Source organism: Cetorhinus maximus, chromosome 10, assembly GCF_964194155.1.
Source record: "Cetorhinus maximus chromosome 10, sCetMax3.hap1.1, whole genome shotgun sequence".
Lineage (NCBI taxonomy): Eukaryota > Metazoa > Chordata > Chondrichthyes > Lamniformes > Cetorhinidae > Cetorhinus > Cetorhinus maximus.
The window spans coordinates 7,536,757-7,558,869 of NC_135888.1; the positions used below are offsets into that span (position 1 = coordinate 7,536,757).

The following is a 22,113-nucleotide window of genomic DNA, read 5'->3' on the forward strand; positions in this document are numbered from 1 at the left end:
TGTACATCATAGGGAAAATCACCCTCAAGGATATAAAAATAAATCCCTAACATCAAGTAAATGTGTCTTGAACTTACTATACAGCTTCCTATATGAAAATCTCACATTATCTTCATTCATGCAATCGTGTTTTCAAAGGTTTAAAATGTCTACATTAAAGTGGAATATTAAACCCTTCATAAGTCAAGATGCCACTCACAGAGCTGGTGGGGAGTATTCAGTAACTTTACTTAAGCTTTGTGAATTCTACACAATCTAATCATTAAACAGTCAAGTAGGACAGTAATTGTTCCACAATAAGTCCTTCCCAGTTTGAAGCATGTATCCAGAGTCCGGGTAATGTTTGAAAACCGGGAATTTCTTGACCATTATTGCATCACCAAATCTGATGTAGTACTGCATGCCTTCCAAGTTGGGCAATTTGCTTGCAGCTATTAGGAACCAGAAGGATAACAAACGTGTAAACATGTATTGTAAAATTACAATCGTAACTTCTTGTTAATAAACCTTTAAGGAGGCTTGTAACACATCACTTTTCAACTTCTCAAGTTGTACAAGTTTCTCACATACAGGCTATCAAACCAACAGGGTGCACAGCACTCAGAATGTAACCTCCATAGTCTCCAAGTTTATAGAACTATTCAAGCTTTTAGCTGTATTTTTATTGTAGTGTGTTTGCTGGGGGGGAAGGTGGTGGGGAGTGGGGTAAACATGATAGGAACGTGATATGTCAACTGCAACTTAGCTGCCAGAGTCAACTGTCCCCTGAAAGATTAATGTTCTTAAATACAGGTGCACTGTAACACTATTGATTCCTTAAGAGCGGATAGTATTCGAGCCTCTACCATAACGAGTACATGCTCCGTTTATCATACAGAATCTTTCAGTGATGGTTTGGTAATCAAGGGTAGTGCATGCAACCATCAGCCATCTTCTCAAATACACACTGGGGATTTGCTCGAGTCACATTTTTCTGCAATTGTTATTAGTGGAAGATTGCCAGCTCGTCTCCTAGGGACCTCAAGGTTCAATCAACGGTTTCAGCAAACAGCATTACAAAATTATTCGTTCTACAATTTAGGACTCAGAATGTATTCAACAATTAGGGACAATTGGGTAATGATATTAAAAGATTTTTATTTTACTTGCCAGTTTTTTTAAGTAAAACAATTTGAAGTAAAATAAGCTGCTTTTCCTCATCCAACCACCTTTGTTGGATGAATTCGTAAACAAATTCTGAATATAAAACAAATGATTCCATAGCTCACAAGGTTCTTACTCTTTTAATAAAAATACCTTCTAAAATCACTAGCCCGTGTCATCAGAGGGAATCATGAGTAACCCTTTGGGACACTTGCAACATCACGCTGTCACTCAAGCGACAATCCAGTCACACAAAGAGGTGTTATTCCCTTATTCACCTCCTAAAGATTTTTGTGTGATAACATGGCAACTAAAAACCACACCACAAAAATTATCCATATTGCCAACGGGACCAAGATTAGGTTGGTTGGCAAGTGTACAGTACGTGGAGGACTATTCCACTAACTCTTGCTCATCACGCTCCTGTGAAGGACTTTGGGATGTTTTCCTATATTAAAGGTGCTATATCAGTGTACGGTGTTAATGCTGTTGAAAGCTAACCGAGAGACTCTAATACTAACCACTCTTAAGGAATCGATAGTGTTATACTGCACACGTATTTACAAACATTAATCTTTCAAGGGACTGTTGACTCTGGCTGTTAAGTTGCAGCTGACATATCATATTTCTATCTTGTTTGCCTCCCCCACTCCCATACAAGGATTTTCTGCAGAAAACACCTAAAAGTTTGAACAGTTCTATCGGCTTCTAGACTCTGGTTACATTGAGTGTTGTGCACGCTGTTGGCTAGAAACCTTGTATGACTTAGAGGCTGGAAAATAGTTTGAATTATTGGCTTCCTTAGAGGTTTATTGACAAGAAGTTATGACTGCAGCTAAACTGTAATGTTATCCTTCTGGTTCCAGAGAGTTCTTAATAGTGGTTGCAAACAAATCATCATCGGACCAGCATGCAATGCTGTTTCAAGGTACCTGTGGAACTCAAACTGTCTAATTTTACAACCGATCTCTTTTTATTTATTCATTCATGGGATGTGGGCGTCGCTGGATAGGCCAGCATATATTGCCATCCTTAATTGCCCATTTAAACATTACAGTTTAGCTGCAGCAGAAGGCGGCGGTGTGCTGCCTTCTTGACTTGCTGAGTCCATGTGATGTAGGTGCACCCACAGTACTGGTAGGACGGGAGTTCCAGGGTTTTGACCCAGCAAAAGTAAAGGAACGGCGATATAGTTCCAAGCCAGCATAGTGTGATGCTTGGAGAGAAATTTGCAGGTGGCGGTGTTCTCATGCATCTGCTGCCCTTGTCCTTCTAGGTGTTAGAGGTCGTGGGTTTAGAAGGTGCTGTTGAAGAAGCCTTAGTGAGTTGCTGCAGTGCATCTTGTAGATGGCACACGCTGCTGCCACTATGCATTGGTGATGAAGGGAGTGAATATTTAAGGTGGTGGATGTGGTGCCAATCAAGTGGGCAGCTTTGTCCTGGATGGTGTCAAACTTGAGTGTTGTTGGAGCTTCTTCAAGCAAGTGGGGAATATTCCATCACACTCCTGACTTGTGCCTTTTGCATTTGGTGGGCAGGCTTTGTTACTCATTCAGAATTTCTAGCCTCTGACCTGTTTTTGTAGCTACAGTATTTAGATGACTGATCTGGTTAAGTTTCTAATGAATGGTAGCCCCCAAAATTTTGGGGGATTCAGCAATGGCAATGACATTGAATGCCAAGGGGAGATTGTTGAGATTCTCTCTTTTTGGAAATGGTCATTGCCTGGGACATTTATTACTTGCCACTTATCAGTCCAAAACTCAATATTGTCCAGGTCTTGCTGCATATGGACACGGATTGCTTCAGTATTGGAGGAATTGTGAATGGTGCTGAACATTGTACAATCATCAGCGAATATCCCCACTTCTGAACTTATGATGGAGAGAAGGTCATTGATGAAGCAGCTAAAGATGGTTGGGCCTAGCACACTACCCTGAGGAACTCCTGCAGCGATGTCCCAGGATTGAGATGATTGACCTCCAACAACCACAACCATCTTCCTTTGTGGTAGCTCTGATTCCAACCAGCGGAGTGTTTTCCTCTGATTCCCATTGACTCGTTTTGTTAGGACTGCTTGATGCCACACTCAGCTAAATGCTGCCTTGATGTCAAGGGTAGTCACTCTCATCTCACCTCTTGAGTTCAGCTTTTTGTCCATGTTTGGATCAAGGCTGCAATGAGGTCAAGTGCTGAAACCAATCTCTTCTTATAAATGGAAGTGAGAGTGCATTTTGCTTCCACACAAAGGGAATCATGCTACATGCCTAAAGGAGGAGGAGTCAAAGGTGTCATGAAGCTATTAATATATATATTTTGGAAAATATTTTTCTTTTAAAATAGAGGTTTAGTCTGCAGGTGTGTCTTAATTGGTTTAAAGACAGCTGGTCTGGGTGCTTTTATGGGTACTAGTTTTGATATGTAAGAGAGATAGCGTGCATTTGCATTTTTTGAATAGAACAGTCAAGAAGTGGGGTGAAAACTCAAGCCTTTCTAGCAGCTACCAAGCAATATGTTTATATTGCTAATAAAGTTGGTACTATGAAAGGGGTTTTTATTGTTAGAGAGGTTTAGTTCAGAGGTTGTTGATACAATGAGAATTAACATTCAATGGGGCTGGTAGGTATAACTTTAGTAGTTTTTGGGTGTGCAGAGCAGGGGCAATGTGAGATCAAAAGGCAGCTGCAAGCCTCCACCTCTGTCCACAGGAATAAATCTGAAAAGAACCTCATTTTGAATTTGTATGGTGAAAATGCTTTGCCTAGTGTCTGGTTAAGTCTATGGGTTGCTGTTGCCTTCATGGAGATTAGTTTGGGAATTTGTTAAAAGTTATGATAGTAGTAATTTGTAGCCATATATTTTAGCCTGTGTAAATTAATAAAATGCTTCATTTAATTTAATGCAAAGCCTTGAGAACTGGTGGTCTGATTCCTGAATTTAGAGTCGCATCTCAAACATAACACTTAAAATTACAGGTTATGACAGTTGTTTTAAAATTTCCCTCTGGGATTTTTAAAATAACTCCGCTTTACCAAATGCATCAGTCATAACAGAGAGGGCAGTTGAACTTTGGATGATGGCCAAGGATTACTCTAGTCTCACAACACATGTATTGAGGCTGATCAAACATCAGTTTCTGTTTACCAACCCTGCAAGTCCTTTGCTAAAAGAACACATACAATTCCAATAGAGATTTAGTAGATGCTATGGGCACTTATGAATAGATAAAATTGCACGCAGAATGAAACACAGCTTACTGCTGCACCATCCTGGAATCCAGAGTTCCCACCAAGTATGTTCCAATAGCTATAAGTAATTTGAAATTCCAATCCCAATATTAACCACTACATGGCATAAATCAGAAGTGTGATGGAATACTCTCCACTTGCCTGAATGAGTGCAGCTACAACAATACTCAAGAAACTCAACACTATCCACAGCAAAGCAGCCCGCTTGATTGGCATAACATCCACCACCTTAAACATTCTTAAACTCCTTCCACCATCGGTGCACAGCACCAGCATTATGTATCATCTACAAAATATATTGCAGAAACTTGCCAAGGCTCCTTCAACAGCACTTTTCACAACCTCTATCACCTAGAAGAACAAGGGCAGCAGCCCTTGGGAATACCACCACTTGCAAGTTCCCCTTCAAGCCACACGCTATCCTGACTTGAAAATATATCGTTATTCCTTCATCATCACTGGGCCAAAATCCTGGAACTGTATCCTAACAGCACTATGGATGTACCACCTATACCACATGGACAGAAGTGGTTCATGAAGGAAGCTCACCACCACCTTCTCAAGGGCAATAAATTCTGGCCCATGAATGAATTTTTAAAAATTACTGTAGATAGTGGAACATAAGTCAACCCAGGGTATAAGATGACCTTACTTTGTCAGCGTCAAAAATCATGGTTTGACCTATACTCAGTGTATAAGTCGATTACACTTTTCTGCTAAGAAATGTTATAATTGCATTAGGAGTCGGCCTCAATTTTTGACCTTATAAATGCACGTTTTACTCAATTGTTGGCATATGGGATCAAACAGGCAATAAACGGGCCATGTTGTCAAGAGGATGCGCGGGATTTTAAAATATGCCCACACAGAGCAGGTTGCATGTGGCAAACAATGAACCGAATTGGTTCCTCCGGCAAAAAGAATGAAGTTGGCTTGAAGCTAAAGGTCATAACATTTGCTAACTCGTTAAAAAAACTATGTTGCAGCGAAGCGATTCGGTGTTGGTAAAAAAACTGGTGCAAGAATGGAAGTAGAATGGATCCACTCTGAAGAAGATGCCCATGACTAAATGCACCATAAGAACAAGGACCAGCCATTGGCCTGATCCTGAGAAGCATGCATCAGGATGGTCCTCGAAAATCATCAGATGGTTACATCATCATCAGAAATGCAATACGTATATAAGCATTTAAGTGGGCCAAATCAAATCCACAGTCCAGCAAAGATTTCAGAGTAACTGCTAGTTTGCTTAGCTGCTTTATGGAACGAAAATGTCTAACGCTGCAGAAGACCAAAGGCCTCCCAGAGAATACCAAAAGACCTCGACATCAAAATGACTATTTTCTAGTGATTCATCATCAGACAGCAGCAAAAACATGAGTGCCCATTATGTCACATTAACAACATGGACGAAAGACCCATAATTTTGATATGCTGTGCAACAGAACTGTGGAGTGGAAAGGTTCGAAAACAGTTCTAGTGAAAGCCACAGGACACGAGGAGGCAAGATTCAGGGCGGTATTAGCCTGCATAGCCGACAGAACAAAATTAAACCTATGGTAATTTTCAAACATAAAACCATGCTGAAAATCAAGTTCCCTTCACTATCCTTCCCAGCCAGATATTCCTCAAGGGAGATGACCTCCTGAGACAGCAATTGGTAATAATTTCACTGACAGGTTGAATGCAAAACTCAAAATTCTCAGCTAAGCATGCAAGTAAGGCAGAATCTCTAGGCTGCAGCCCATATTGAAGTCTCCAGACAGACCTCTGATGGTCAAGGCCACTTCTAATTGCAATGAGTTTTTAAAACGTCAAACTGAAAAGAGAACCGACAGCCTGAAACTCTGCAGAAACTGTTGCACTTATTTTTAACTACTTGCTTGCAAACAAATTTGATCCAATAGCCTGGATGCGATATTATTCTCGTCTAAAGGTGTCCAGGATAGATGGATAGATATTTAATCGATATATGTACAACTGCTTTCCCCATTGCGATACTTGTTAGGTTTTTGTTGTGAATACCAGTGCTTTTCCAAGTACAAATGATTCATCATATTTAGCCTGCTAGTTTAATACCACTGAGGAACCATGAACTAGCAGATACAAAGGGCATCTTATATTGTCGCTGGGACTGGATATCTGATCAGACTTTTTAGAAGCAGGAGCAAATGGACTAACTTTTCCCACTTCTCTCAGTAATTGCCTACATAACCATTGGAAGAAAGGAATCTGTGAAATTAACTCGCCAAGGCCCCTGCGATAGCACTTCCCAAATCCATGACCTCTATCACCAAGAAGGACAAGAGCAGCAGACGCATGGGAACACCACCATCTGAAAGTTCCCCTCCAAGCCACACACCATCCTGACTTGGAAATATATCGCCATTTGATCCACTGTCGCTGGATCAAAATCTTGGAACTAACTTCTAAAAAGTATTATGGGTATACCTACACCATATGGTCTGAAGTGCTTCAAGAAGTTGGCTCACTACCCCCTCCTCAAGGGCAATTAAGGATGGGCAATAAATGCTGGTCTCATCAGCAAAGCTAAATCCTTGGAATGAATATAAATAATTAGGTGAACTATAAAGGTCCACTAAACCCAGGATGTAGATCCAGTGAGGAGAACTGGGATGCACAAAATCAATTTAGAGGCAACTCAAGTATTACATCTGTGCAATGGAACATCATTGAAAGTTGATGAATGAGGTGGAAGCTTCTGCCTCCTCTTCACAGATATGGCTTTCATCATTTCAGCTTCTTGGAATCAGCAACATCAGCTGACTCAGATGATGGACCAGAAATTTCTGCCGAGGTTATTTGAAGACTCAACCGATATCAGCGAGATTATAAATATGTTGGTATTACACAGGTTCTGCCAAAGGGAAACTAAAGGCTGAACCTGACCAACTTAGTCCCTGGTGCAATGGTCAGGTAATTTTCAGGTTTGGAACCCAGTTCCTTGATGTGTGGGCTCTGGAGTTGCCCTTTGCCAGAGCAAACCAATTTACAGGGGGTGGTTTTGTACGGCTGCAGGGCTAAGGCTTGCTTGGGGAAGTGGGGAAAGCGGCCTCAGGCAAGGGAAGAGGCTGCAAAATGAGGGCTATACTGGGGAAGGGGGTATCCCAGGGTTTGTGTGGGGGCACAAGTTAATCTGTGCAAGTTGCCTCTGGGCTCCCTGACCAATTACGGAGCGATGGGCAAGATGGCATGTCCATTCTGTTAAAGGTAGGGTTTCTAATTAAAAGGGCCCCAAGCAAGTTTCAGAAAAATTCACCAGCACTTGGATTTTTCAAGCTGCAGCAATCACAAGAATGAAAAGGAGGGGTGGGAAGGTTTTGTCAGCTTTGAAAATGCACACCCACCTCGTACATTGGAAAGGAGGTCATGTTCCAGGAGGCTGCAGACATCAACAATGACCTGCTGTGACAGCCGGAGCTTCCTGAGGCACTGGTGCTCACACACGTTGAGGGAATTGACCTTGTGCTGGGGGGGTCTCACCTCTTTCGAACTGGGTCATGGTGTCCACCCATCTGCCCTGTGGAGGGCTATGCAGTTGCGAAGAAGACAACTGGTTCTGCTACTGGTGTTGGCCCTGCAGCCAGTGTGGTCTCTGCTCTTGAACCTCAGCAGAGGTAAAAGCTGGAGCTGCATAAGCTGCTCCCATACCATCATGAAGCAGAGAAGCAGAAGGGAGTGAGGTGCTAGTCAGGTGAAGTGCCGACCAAGCACTCTTTGGGAGAAGTGTTTTTAACAGCCACCTCAATGGCCAAGGCTGGAGCTCTTCAGTGTAACTGATCAAAGCCTTCACAGCTTCTCAACTTCACTGAAGAAGCTCCTGCCACTGTGCATTTGCCTCACTGTGACCTTGGTGAGTTGCTGACAGGTTGAGAAATATGTTCCATGTTTAGAAAATTCAGGATTTAATGTTAAAACAAATAATAATTGGCTTAACAACCTCAACCATTTCTTAATTACTTACCAATGGATCGATAGGGATTCCCTGCTCTCCTTCAACCCTGTCCTGGGGAAAAATGGCCGAGGGTGGAATCATGTTGGGATCTCAAGCTGATGTCATTTTCTGGGACTTTGCCACCCCATTTACCCCTAAACCACTCCACCCACCACCCCCACCCCCCTTCCACCCACCACCCCCACCCCCCTTCCCCCCTCCCAACAGCCTGAGAAAATTCCCCCAAAACCTTGCATGGTTGAAGTGATTGATCTGAAGCTGTAAATTCAATCATCTGCTCTGCGTATTTTCAGGTGTCATCAATGGAAGACTCTTGGAATGCTATTAGTGATATGCTAGATCTCTGGTTTGAAGCAAAAACACACTAGCAGAATTATCAGTACTGCACTGATTGCAAATGTGCTGGTCGCCATTTTTTCTCCATTTGGAAGATGGCTTTTCCATCTCTATGTGGAGGATAAATGAGGAGGAAAAATAAATTCTTTCCACTCAGTTGCACTGCTCACAGCTTCAACGCTAGATCAAAAATTTCTTGGGAGCAGTTTAATTATTTTTTAAAGTCTGAGATGTATGTAAAAACTGCAGATAAAAAGGGTCAAATCACGTTTCCCAAATTTATTTAGATTAAAGCCACACATGTTGGGTGCACTCATCAGGCAAGTCAGTTGGTGTACAGGAGCATAATGGTTATGTTGCTGGACTAGTAATTCATAGATTTGGATTAATGATCTGGAGATATGAGCTCAAATCCCATACAGCAGCTGGGGAAATATCTGGAATAAAAAACTAATACAATATCAGTAGTGGCGATCGTTAAATGACTGGATGGTTGACTGATTCACTAACCCTCTTTAGGGAAGGAAATCTGTCCTCTTTACCTGGTCTAGTCTACATATGACTCCAGGCCCACAGGGATCTGCTTGGCACTTGGCTGCTCTCTGAAATGACCTAGCAAGGCATTCAGTTATATTCAAGGCAGCAGCTCATCACCACCTTCTCTAGGACAATTAGTGATTGACAATAAATGCCAGCCTTGCCAGTGATGCTTACATCCCATGAATGGATAAAAATCAATTTGTGATTAGTTTGAGCTGGGCTCCGAAAACAAGATGATAAGAAACAGGCTTGTCGGCTATCAACACTATTTAGCTGTTTAACAACCTTGCCAGCTGGCCATTCTTGGTTGACAGTTGCCTTAAAAACATTATGGGATTGTCATCTTTGGATTTGGTGCTCATTCAGTTACAGTATCATATGGGGGCGCTGGGAGGGGGAGGGAGTGGGGGTGGGGGAGGCCATCAAAATTGATCACTTCAATTGGGTTTCACTGTAACACACACTAAAAATTCTTACTCTAAATTATCTTAAATAAGATCATACAGCCCTGTAGATGTGTTCAGGTTGAGTCTGCTGTTTTTAAACTGATGAACCCTAACAAAATCATTCTGCCCTCAAAAGTGACCTCTTAGTTGACCAATCAAGAGCCTGACTGTACACATTGATATATTAGGCCATTTCTATTTAATACCTCGTGGAATCCCTCTATAACCTTGAAAATACTTATTAAACAAAATTAAAAAGGACCACTGTCCTCCATTACAGAAGATGCAATATTTTCTTAAACACTAGATATATAAATCACCAGTTTACGTTTCATTACCAATAGTACTGACTACAGCATAGCACTGCCATGCTGCACTCATCTTTATCTGATCCTATGTTTCTTTTTCATAGTCCGAGTGTGAAGAGTTGACATATTTATACCTTTGTTTTCAGCAAGAGCAAGTTCTTTAATGCAGTAACAAAAGATCATATAGATATTTATCACTGACCATCTAAAAGTATTCTTACACAACAGGAAAACCTTTAAGAACCATATAATTCCTGGTCTATGCTTCTGTTTTGTTCAATCAAGTTTGCCTTTGGTTCCCATGCACATGAAGGTTAACACTAATTGAAGTTGTTACTCTGTACCTTCCCTTTCACAAACAGATACCTCATGAGCATGTAGCACTACTTTTATAACTGAGTTAGTCCTAAATTTATAGTTAGCTTCCTAAATTATGCCAGTTTACACTGTAGTTGCTGCAAAAGTACAGAGAATTGCAATTTAAAACCAGCTTTAAACTATGCAACGATAAAGAGCAGTGTTAGACAATTCAATGGAACAAAATGTTGTCCCACATATTTATGAGTTTTATTTTCAACTCTTCTCTCTTCCACTTCAGTTACATTGCGGGGAAGCATAAAAAACAAAAGCAGAGATATTAATCTCCAGGCTGTCCTTGGAATGGCCTGTGGAAAGCAACATGGAGAAGTTTAAGAACAGAGTTCAGCAGTCAACTTTAGTCTAGGAGGAGGAGAAAAATAGCTTTCCCTAAAGAAAGCAAAGACGGCACTTTTTCTAAAATGCACTTCTGGTTGAGGAGTACAGAATTTCTTGAATTGAGAAAATAAAATTAAGTGCAAGACAGGACATTCCCAACATCTAAAAGTGCAAGAGATGTGCAGACGAATCAGGAAACGATGACATCAGTACATCAGAGGTTGGGGGGAAGAGCACAAAAGGTAGTGTATTTGGAACTTAGAAGAAACAGGAGGAGAAAATTCAGATGAGCGCAAACTACAGCATTGATAAAAAAAAACTAAAGATTCTGACATCGAGAAACAGCTTGGATGATGGAGCAGGAATAAGGTACACCCATCGATTACTGGTGTTGTATAAATACTGGTGATCTACTCAAGTCCAATCTGAACGTAGAGTAAAAGATGATGATGCATGCTGTCCTATTTGAAAGGAAACTGGCTTTCAGCGAAATCTCCATTTCATTAGGTGCATTTTGAAAAGAAGAATCTTTTGGAAAGGAACTTATCTTTAGCAGCAAAGACTAATTTAGTAAATTTCATTATTCCACCCGAACCTTTGTGTAAAACAAATTTAAACTTACCTCTGATCTACTGCACTGTTACATTATAGTATACAGCACAAAGCAGCAGCTTTTTCATAGGCATGTCAAACCAATAATTTACTTTTTCTACAGTGATCAACTTGAAGTAATATTTCAGGGAATTCATATTCCACCCCCAATGCTACGTAAACAAGCCCCACTACTTGTGTTGCATCTTCTGTAACACACTTACACCTGTGGCACTCAGTGGCTGTTTCATGCCAATCCCAACATGTACTTCCAAACATACAGATGACAGATTTTTAAAAAATTCCTTTTTAAAATGCAAGCCATGAGTTTGAACTTTATATACAATTTAGATAAATAAGCAAGGACGCCGCCCACACAATAATTCAGTTATATTACTGTAATTGAATTACTGTAATGATACGCAGCTATTACCTGTAATTAAACAAATTGCCTACACTAACTCCCCAACTAAATTTAATGTATGAATTGAGCTTCCACTGCGTGCAATTCTGAAGTCTTAGAACCAATTTTAATAAATTAACACTAATTTGCTTTGAATACCAATAACTATACGATGTTAGAAATTGACAAAGACAAAAGGTGCACATACAGTGCAGCTACCCGTTTAAGTCTCACAGCAGTAGTTATTTCAACCAGGCAGAACTCTGCAGTGCTTAACTGTCCTGTTTAAGAGAGGTCTCCATGCATGCCTGAACATAAGAATGCATGGAGCTGACTTTGAAAACATCAATGTTTAGAGGTTGGGAGGAATTTCTGCTTAACCATTTAAATTTAGGTATATGTCCAATGGTTCCAATAGGCCATCTATTGAGTACTTGGAAAACCACATCTAGGAGGCTCATTTGCGTTGCTCTGGATCCTTGTTGGGGCTAAGGCACCCTAAGTCATATGAAATCATAGAAAACTTACAACACAGGAGGCCATTCAGCCCATTACGTCCGTGTTGGCCGACGAACAGCTACCCAGCCAAATCCCATTTTCCTGCATGAGGTCCGTAGCCCTGGAGGTCACGCTCTTCAAGTTGACACCCATGTGTTTTTGAAATGCGGTAAGAACATGTGCCTCTACCCAGGCTCCCCCTTGATAAAAATTGTTCACTCACCTCTCCTCTAATCCCTCTACCAATTACTTTAAATCTATACTCCCGATTTTGTGCTCCACCTGCTAAGGAAACAGGTCATTTTGAATTACTCTCAGCCCCTCCATTTTATATACCTCAGTGAAGTCAACCCGCAGCCTCCTCTGTTGAGGAAAGCAAGCCCAGCTTATCCAATCTTTCCCATAGCTAAGAGGGGTTAGAGTGACTGAAGACTAGGCGGTTTGAAAATTAGTTGCCAGAAAGAAAGGTCTGAAAATTTCTTGTGACAAGGAATCATGTAATTATAGCACTTTTTGTGAGCTGTAATGAAATGAAAATACTTCTAGGCCACTTCAAATGGGTGGAATTATTAGACTTCAAGTGGGTAGAAACGTTAGTTTTCCCTTGGTTTACCTCCTATTACCATCAAGACTGTGGACCAATGCGTTTGCATAAAATCAACAAAGTGACCTCAGCATTTCAGCAATGCAGTTAGTGCATGTAATACAGGATGAAGTCCATGCTAACAACAGAACATGACCTTGTTGAATTATGTACATGTGAAGCAAAGCAAAAGACAATGGTAGTGCTTCGCAAACCATTTTCCAATCGGATCCCATTTTAACGCACCATCACTTTCTCTTGGGCAATTATGGATAGGCAACAAAGGCGAGCTGAGCCACATCTCATGAATGAATATATGTGTGTGTATATATGTATGAATATAAAAATTAACATGATTCCAGACACCAGCAAAACCAAAACAGCAACAAAGCAGCACAGTAACACTTGGTGTATTATAAAAGTTTGAGTATTCACCACTCAGCCCTGTGCTCATATCCTCCCTCCCCGCTCAGCCCTGTGCTCATATCCTCCCTCCCCGCTCAGCCTGTGCTCATATCCTCCCTCCCCATTCAGCCCAGTGCTCATATCCTCCCTCCCCGCTCAGCCTGTGCTCATATCCTCCCTCCCCGCTCAGCCCTGTACTCATGCCCTCCCGCCACACCTAGCACTCCACACGCCCTAGTCACTCACTCACTGCTTCCCCCCCTCCCCAACTAGACCCACTCACTCATCCTGTCCTCCTCCTCCAGCCCTTCCCACCTAGATTTCTCCACCTTACCCAGACTCAGCTCCTTGTTGCTGCCGCTGCCCCTGTCAGGGTACCTCCTCGGCCTGAGCCACTTGGATCTGTAATGGGGCTCCCTGGGGATTGTGAGCTGCGGTCCAGGGGCTCAGACACCAGTGGGCCGGGGAGAGCTGCCTTTTCCAACACCGTGCGCTTGAGTAGTGCCGGGGCCCTGAGGAGGCCGGGCTAGAGGTGGTGCAAAATGGCGACTGCTGCAGAGAGTGGGATGAGGCTGAGACCACGGCCGACTGGAATCTCCCTCCCTCCCTCCCTCCTGGGCCGGGCTAGGGCCTGAAGCTGATTGGCAGATTGCAGCTTGATCTGGGTCTGAAGCATCAAGCCTCCTTACGCTAATTTAATTTCACTTATACACACTGAAGTTTTACATCATTTTTCACCTCTGTAATACTTTATATTTCTCGGGTGTTAAGTTTTCAGCTGTTTTCCCAATTACATAACTTATTTAAACCCCTTTGCCAATAAACTGCTGCATCGGCAATCTCCACTGCTCTTTGAATTTATTACGTCAATAACACATTTTTAAGTCATCTTCAGGATCCATGGTTTGGATTTTTGGCTCCCCACAAGGGCCAGGATCAGAGGGAGGTGAGGCTAAAAATTAGCCCCACTGGCCGATGTGCCAGTTCCCTGGCTCCATCCTGCCTCAGGGCCATTTTAGTGGAGATGAGGTTGGGGCCGGTAGTCAATTAGGCTTGTTACAGGCCTAATTAAGTCCAGCTAAAGGAGTTTTTGTGTGGGGGGTCCACTCAGCTTCAGCACATTGAGGAATCTTCTTGGTTTACCTATTTTTAAACCGGTTGCTTGTTCAGCCTTTACCCTGCCTTAAATTTATGTGGTTTTCAATTTAAGTGAAGTCTTTCACATGGCATGTGCAAAAAGGCTTTTTGAATGTCTAAATATATAATTTATGATGGCTGCATATCTGCAACACCCTCAAATAAGTTGAAGTGATTTGCCGAGCACAACCGAACTCATCTGACCCTGTTGCTGGCAGGTTCCCATACTTGTTAACTAAAGTCAGTTTATTTCAGTTTATTAATAAAAGAGACATGACAAATAGTAAATGATAGGCAAAACGTGGCGCGACTGTAAGGAGAATTGAACAGGTTGAGTAATATTCTTCAATGTTCCTCAAAAATTTCCCCTTCCTTCCTTCCCTTGATTGAAGAGTTTTGACTTGTGTTTGGCAACTTAGGTATCTCCAGCTGAGACCAAATAATTCACATTGTGGACAATGTCAAGAGTATGCCAGCACACAGACTTGCAGCAGTGACAATTTCAGCCAGTACGTACACACGCACGTACAGTTCCCTGAGTCCATAACGAAAAAGGGCTTTGAGCTGAGCTGTGGGCTGTCTACATTTCCTCGCGCGCCTTTTAACATCATAAACAAGTGTTTGGTATATCGATCAATTAATTTAGTTGTTTTTAAATTTAATTCTTTTGATTGTTTGAGAAACAGGAAATAGATTAATTAATATGCACCATTTAATCATTAGGCAAGCAACAGCTACTGAAAACTATGTCTTTGCTCAATCTGTCAAAATTTTGCGTAACTGGGGGAAAAAAAATTGCATTGCAGACAGACATACATCATTACCGAATTATTTACTGGGGGAAAAATATAAGTTAAAGAACAATTTATCAATCTAAAAATTCCACTGTAATTGCAAAATGCAGAACATTCAAAAACTCCAGATATTTTGCAGATTACAAAATCTAGGGAGGGTGGCATTTTGATGCTAAAAATAGTCTGTGCTGACCAATTCTTATTTTGCATTAAACTACAACAGCAGATCTATGTAAAAAAAATTCCCATCCATTGTTAAATCACAAGGAGGTTTTAAAATTCCTAATAGGTACTGTGCTAGCCATCAAATGCCCTTTAATTTGCATGTATAATGCACAATTTACAACTAGGTATAGGTTTGCAACTTTTCCACGTTAAATTTCATTAAGCTAAGTATTGGTATTGAAAAGGTGAAAACAAATTCAGGGCTGTTTATACTGTAAAAACCAATGAAAGTGAATTAGAATCAGATTGAGGTCCCAACAATCCTTTCCAAGCATACAGATGTCTCAGTTTCTACAATCTGTTAAGATAAGATTCTTTACCAGAAAGGTAAGAGATCAGCATCCTTTTCAAATCCAGTTAGAAGGAACATCAACTTCAAAATCCGAATGCTTACTTTCAGTTTGAATTATATTTGCGTTGCAATTGGTTGTGTTGGAGGAATTGGTTTTGGATTGAGGAGAATGGAGGCTGGAGAGAGAAGTCAGCAGCTTGAAATAGCAAAATGCAGTATATACAAGAAAACTTTTTCAATTCTGTATTTCAACTATGTATATTAATTCAGCTCCCTCACAGCGCTAGGCTCAGTAATTCCTCCTAGTCAGTTGCTCCAATGAAGTAAATAGCACTCAGTGATTGAAACAAAAGAGAAAAAACAAAACTGCTGTCAAGGTTAATCATAATTCTTTGCAATGTTTAGGCTTTAAAAGGGCTACTGAAGGCAAGATCCCTCACTCAAGATTTGTTCCTACTCAAAATGCAGAGAACATCCGTGGTATCTGTCACACATTTGTCCTAAAATCAATGACATGCTTTTCCCCATCATTTTTTTTCCAGCTAAATGTAGAGTGTTTTAAAGCAAATTATTCAGTTCGCAAATTATAAATGCAGCTACACCTCTGTAATGGTTAATGTAGGAATTTTGATGGAGGATTTTAGAATTAACCGAGCGGAAGCAGATTTTTTCAGAACTGAAGTTGCTGACACCAGATTTGTCCTGACATCCATGTTGAAACAGAAAAGATAAAGAGTGCAGAGTCAGGTTCTGCCAACATTTTCTTCAAATTTTCCATTTTTGTAAAGGACTGTCAAGGAATGTGCTCCTTTGGCAATCACGGTAGTTGCAAAGAGACATTTAATATTTTATATCAATGATAGTTATCAAATCCTGACATCTGTATATTGCTTTTTTAATTAGCAGATTACTTTTTAAAGTACATTATGTACATATCCCAAATCTTGATAGTTTTTTTTTAAAAAAAAGACATTTGACAAGCATTTCAAACATGAATATTTCTAATCAGTGTTTTGCTGACATGTATTTTGAAAATTAAATTTGTTCAAAAGTCAAAAGTTCAAACTTACTGTACTCTCTGACCAGACAGAATTCCAAAGTGCTCTGACTCTCTAAGGTACGATCTAAATCTACAGCTACGTTAGGTTCATTTTGCTTCTCAAGCCGATACTGATGCCCTGGAATGAAAAAAAAAGGCCAGCAAATAACGTGAACGAGAAACTTTCATGCTAATTATGCAGAAACCGTAGTTAAAACAATCTTTTTACTGAAACCAATGGGAATTTTAACTTTGTGGTCAAGACCTAAAAAAAAAAATCTAAATTTCCCTGTGTACTAAGTTTAACTCAACAGGAAATGTCAGCACAAATCTGCTATGTTGCTCCGCAATTTACAGTAGCCTACAGGTACCAAATTAATTTAAGTTTATTTGGAATTTCTCTCCCGTGGCTCCCGTCTTAAATGTAAAAGCAGATTCTCTGACTCCAGGAAAATGTGGCTTTCCATGTTGCAATTTTAATCAAAATTCTTGTTCCTTTCCTCCTCCAATTTATCGACCCAACCCATTTTTGTTTAGAATTTAATAGCTGTTTACTTGTTCATGCATTGCAGAATCATCTATAACGAGGACATACCAAACTCAAATTTAAAATTTTATTTTGTTCCCTCACGAATGAAGCAATCTTTCTGCATCAATTTTCTCCCTCTCCAGGAGGTGCTGAGTTCTTGCTGGGATATAGTTCCAGTCATCCTTTAGTAGCGGCCACACATGGACTTAGGCATTGGATTGCGCAGGGCAGAAAGCTGATATGTCCTCACAATGTCTACACACGTGCTTTTCCAGCAGTGGGGTGCTGGATAGTGATTGGAGACAGGATTGCTGGTGGGTTTTTCCCTTCCCTAACTCAAAGCACAATGGCACATTCTAGTGCTTATATCACTAATCAACTGGCTGAGCATAGGCCAGATATTTAACCCAGTATCTTGGCTGGCAGCCTGAATGGCTCAGCTGCTTAATACCCGAACTAATCAACTCACAAAAGGAGTATTCTGGCGTCTTGTGAAAATTAAGTACAATTCAGATTACAGCCTAACAATACAATCAATATTTGTGACCTAAAACATGAGCATTTGGTTATAATGGACCTGTAAAGCTTCCACGTTCTGCTGCAATGGCACATACCCTGCCTGACACTCACGTGGAGTAATGAGGATGCCACACAGCGTACTGTATACGACTGTCAGCTAGCCTTAGAGTGGTGGCTCTCAAACTGGATCCGCAGAGACTTCCTAGGGGGGCTGCAAAATAATCCGTAAGTGCCAACTGAGGCAGGCCTGTTGAGCTGGGAGCGGAGTTCAGCCATCACATGTGCAATGCAGAGTAGGATAGCTGTTGCACCTGGGCGGTGAGTGCACAAGGAGAAGTGCTGAGAGCAAGTGCTGGCAGCAGTATGAAGATCGTCAGTGGTAAACCCAAAATTATCAAGGCAGGTGATGGGCACCAGATGAGTTCAGCCTTGTTCAACAAAGGTGAGTTTTTAAAAATATTTAAACACTAATACTTAAACTCAAAGAAATATCTGTTAAGTATCGTTAAAGCACTCTACATGCAGCACTTGCATATTATGATTATATATAATTTAGATGGGGCGGGGGGGGAGTCCCTCATTATCAGAAGGTTGTGGGTTCATGTCCCACTCCCGGAAACCAAGAACTGTGATTGTACTCGAAAGAGTTGCAATCTGTGACTGTTGATAACTCGAAAGAATTTTTTCAAGCAAAAAAAAAGTGAATAATCGTTAGTTAAGAGTGTCACTGGGCTTTAGGTAAACCGATTGGCAAGCATCACTTAGAAAACAAAACATTGAAACTTTTAACTTGTTAGCAAGCTTTGGTGGTAACAGATAAAGTGGGAGAGTAAGTAGCGCAGTTGATAAGAACACTAGTATTTCCCCCCTTGGCACTTGAATTTGAACCTAGTGTATACAAGATGAGATGAAAATGCGCAGTCTCTGCTTCTACGAGAGCAAAATCAGTTTGCCAGTCTCAATATTGTTTCAGTGAGCACAAACTCAAGTGGCACAAAAATGAGCAATCTCACTCATAAGCCATTAAGATGCTGGAATGATAAGTAGAAAGAAGAAATTAGTGCAGAAGATGATTTTTCTGCAGCTGAGATTGAAATGCATTGTTGGGGTAATGTGAAGGAAGCTTTACTCTGCAGCTATGCTCTCCTGTTTGACATTGACAATGGTGACATAACTGGAAAACAAGTTCCAATCACCAGCATGTTAATATTAGCATAAATATCACCTGAAAATAAAAATTAAAGAAAAGATTAAAAAATGATATTCCTCAACACATGCTCTGTACTATATGATACTTTTGATTTTTACAATTCAATGCTGGAAGAGAATGCTTCTTCAAATGTCAGCAAACTTTTCCATACTGATTTAGAGCTAGTTGCTCTAAAGTCAAATGGATTTAAACGGCCATTTTCCCAAGAGCCATTTATTTTGGCGAGCTCTACTGATTTTTTTTATTATTTGGGTGCAGGAAATGCAGCTATTTCTAAATAATGGTGCCTTACCTAATACAACTCCCCCACATCTATTACAAACACACATGAACGAGAACCTTCAAATGAACTTATTCAAGATTCGAATAGCATTTCCAAATGATTTTGTAACATGATCGCAAACTATTTCTATTAGGAGCATTCTTTTTCAATTTTAGTATATTTTTGAAGTATTAAACCCCAAAAATCTGCACTGAAATAATCTAACATTGTTTAATTACTAAATTACCCAAATATTACCAACTCTGCCCTATTTATGCGTAGTGTAACAATGCTGCTTTAATCTTTGATGGCTACAGTAACACAAGCTGTCTTTGTAAATCAATATAAATTCTGAAAAGTGACAGATCATAATCTGTAAGACACTTTAAGATATTACATGTCAACTGGGGGTTTTACCACACGAGACAGCAGGCACATTATTGCAATTGTAAAAAAAAAACCTGTGTATGCATAAACATGCTACAGCATGGAACCGACAGAGTGTAAGTGTTTGCAGACAATAAAAAAAACTCACACAGGCTGAAGCAATGCCTGCCCTTCGGAAATTGCTCATCTCTAAATTACTGCAAAGGTCTTGCCTTAAACACAACAAAGGTCATTGGTTATGGTTATGTATGATTACTGGACACATTTAACATAATAAGAATCCACATACGTAGGGCTGTAAAGGAACTAAAAACACATTTTTCTTTCCCATCTCCTTTATTGCATGTAAAGCATCTTTTCTAGCAGCGCTCAAATTCAACATTTTGATTACTTTACAAAATGGGATATGATGCTGCTTGCACCAGTTTTGTACAAATGTATCCTTACCTTTTGTTTGGGTGTACAGTTTAGATGACTCTCCACACAGGAAAAGACAGAGGTTATATTTTAACAAACTTCACTAAAGAAAATTCTGAAAACATGTGGAAACACAACCAATCAATTCTAATTTTTAAACTTTCACTTTCAGTCAACAACAGAAAAAGGTCCCTTCCAACTTCTATCTTCACCACAAAGTGCTGTTATCTTGTGGTGGTGTCAGGAGCTTTATCTCTCTTTCAACTGACAACACAGACAATTCAGTTAAAATTGGAAAAGAATCCCACTTCAGTTGAGTAAATAAATAATCAATACTCATCTAAATGTAAATGAGAAACTAGCCCCCTCTGATAACAGGGCGCTTATCAAAGATCCAATTTTCTCCAGACAGTTGGATGCAACCAAATCACCATCATCCACTCTTAAACTAATGGATAAAAATCGTACTTAACTGAGCAGATCACCAGAGATCAACTAAGTTTCAGGTTATGGCCACTTCACAATTCACTAGGTTGGCTATCACTCACTTTATAAACCCTTTTGGCCAGCCTTTTCCTGTTCAAACCACGGAAATCAGCTATGGTCTTCTTGTGAACGCGTTAAAAATATTACTTACGAACACGATAGCCAAAGCTGTAAATGATCTTGTTGAAAGTTGCTCTCTGATATAAGTTAACATCTCACTAAATAAAAACTGTAAATAGCATCCTTTGTGGAAAATGGCCGGAAACAAATTGCCAAATTTGAGTGCATTTGGATTCCAGTATTCATGTTTCAGGAATCTAATATTAAATTCAAGGGGCCAACAAGGCTAAAATGCTGTTGTCACAATATGGCTAAAATAACGAGCTCCCGCTATACGCCGTTAACAGAGTCTGTAAATATGATGGCAACACAGTATTCACAACAAAGAATACAGCTGAGGATTGCCCTTCAATTGCTCAGAGATACATCTTATAGCATTTCAATGTCAATGGTCGGCAGAACAAGAAACACAGCTCTGAGATCGATCAGTGGCCCTGTTTCATTTAAGAAACACAGAAGTCAGCCCATGCAATTAAAATCAGAGTTTGTGCTGTCTCAGACAGCTGCTCTTGGACCCATGAACAGTCTGACCCTGGATGCTGAGTGGGAAACATGCTCCCCTCCCTAATACTAGTAATATCCCAGCAGCAGCACAAATGCAATGTGCCTGCTGCTTATGGAACATTACTGAATTAACTCTAAACTTGAAAAACACTCCAGTTTGCACCACTCTGATTCTTTGATTTCCCATAGTGCTACCCTTCCAATCTTACAAGACCAAGGCCACAAGAATGCCAAATTTCAAAGGGAACGATAAAATTTACTGCATGAGAAAAGGGTGCTGATTGGTTGGTAAGTCGGCTCTGATTGGTCGAGACATTGCCATGCCGAATGCACCAGGAAGCTATTGCCCCCTGTGCTTTTGCTTATTCAAAGAAGGTGCAATGTCTGGATATATTCCTTTTGCCGGCAGAGGGCATGTGAACATATGCAGCTTCTAGCAAGCGTAGGTGAGCGACATTGCAAGCCCGACTGATAACTTTTAAATTGGTTTTTGGTGTAATCCTTAGCACACTCAGGATCGTTCAGCAAGTGCTGCCCAATCACAGAATCACATCCAACGTTAGACATTATGTTGTGAGTTTTGCAAGCATAGCTTAGTTGAGTATGGTCAGTACTCTGCCTACAGTGAACAGCTGAAGGGGCATGCTATTTGATACAATCTGCCAGTCATCGAGACATGTGGGCTACGCACCGGCATTGAAATTCACATACCACATTATGGCTTAATGGCAGCATTCGGTTGTGGAAAACACCACTCGTGTTAATACTACATGGTAGCAGGGTGAAACGGCTAGCTCCACCTGTTGTTCAAATTTTAGAGACACTTTACCCTTCCAGGTTAATTAGAGGTAGACTGGGTGCTTTTCAAGTTCAAAAAAGGCAATCTTAGGCGCATTCACGAGTATGCATGATACACAGCAAACAATGATCTGATTGGGGTAGCTATTACCTGCAGGATAGCTTTGATTCACCATCTTCCAGCATAAAACCTGCACGGTGAGCAAATGGCCTGGGCCCTG

The 22,113-nt window shown here is 40.6% G+C and overlaps 1 protein-coding gene across 6 annotated transcripts in view; it reads right to left on the reverse strand.

Annotated features, from left to right (window-relative positions):
- Nucleotides 1-22,113, reverse strand: part of mapkap1 (MAPK associated protein 1) — a 240,995-nt gene that overhangs the window by 45,459 nt on the left and 173,423 nt on the right. For 3 of the 6 annotated variants that reach the window (XM_078549906.1, XM_078549908.1, XM_078549910.1), the window contains one exon: nt 16,692-16,799. The exons of the other annotated variants lie outside the window; for them this stretch is intronic. In XM_078549906.1, the coding sequence (XP_078406032.1) occupies nt 16,692-16,799 (108 nt within the window). The remainder of the gene's footprint in view (nt 1-16,691; nt 16,800-22,113) is intronic. 6 annotated transcript variants of the gene reach the window in all.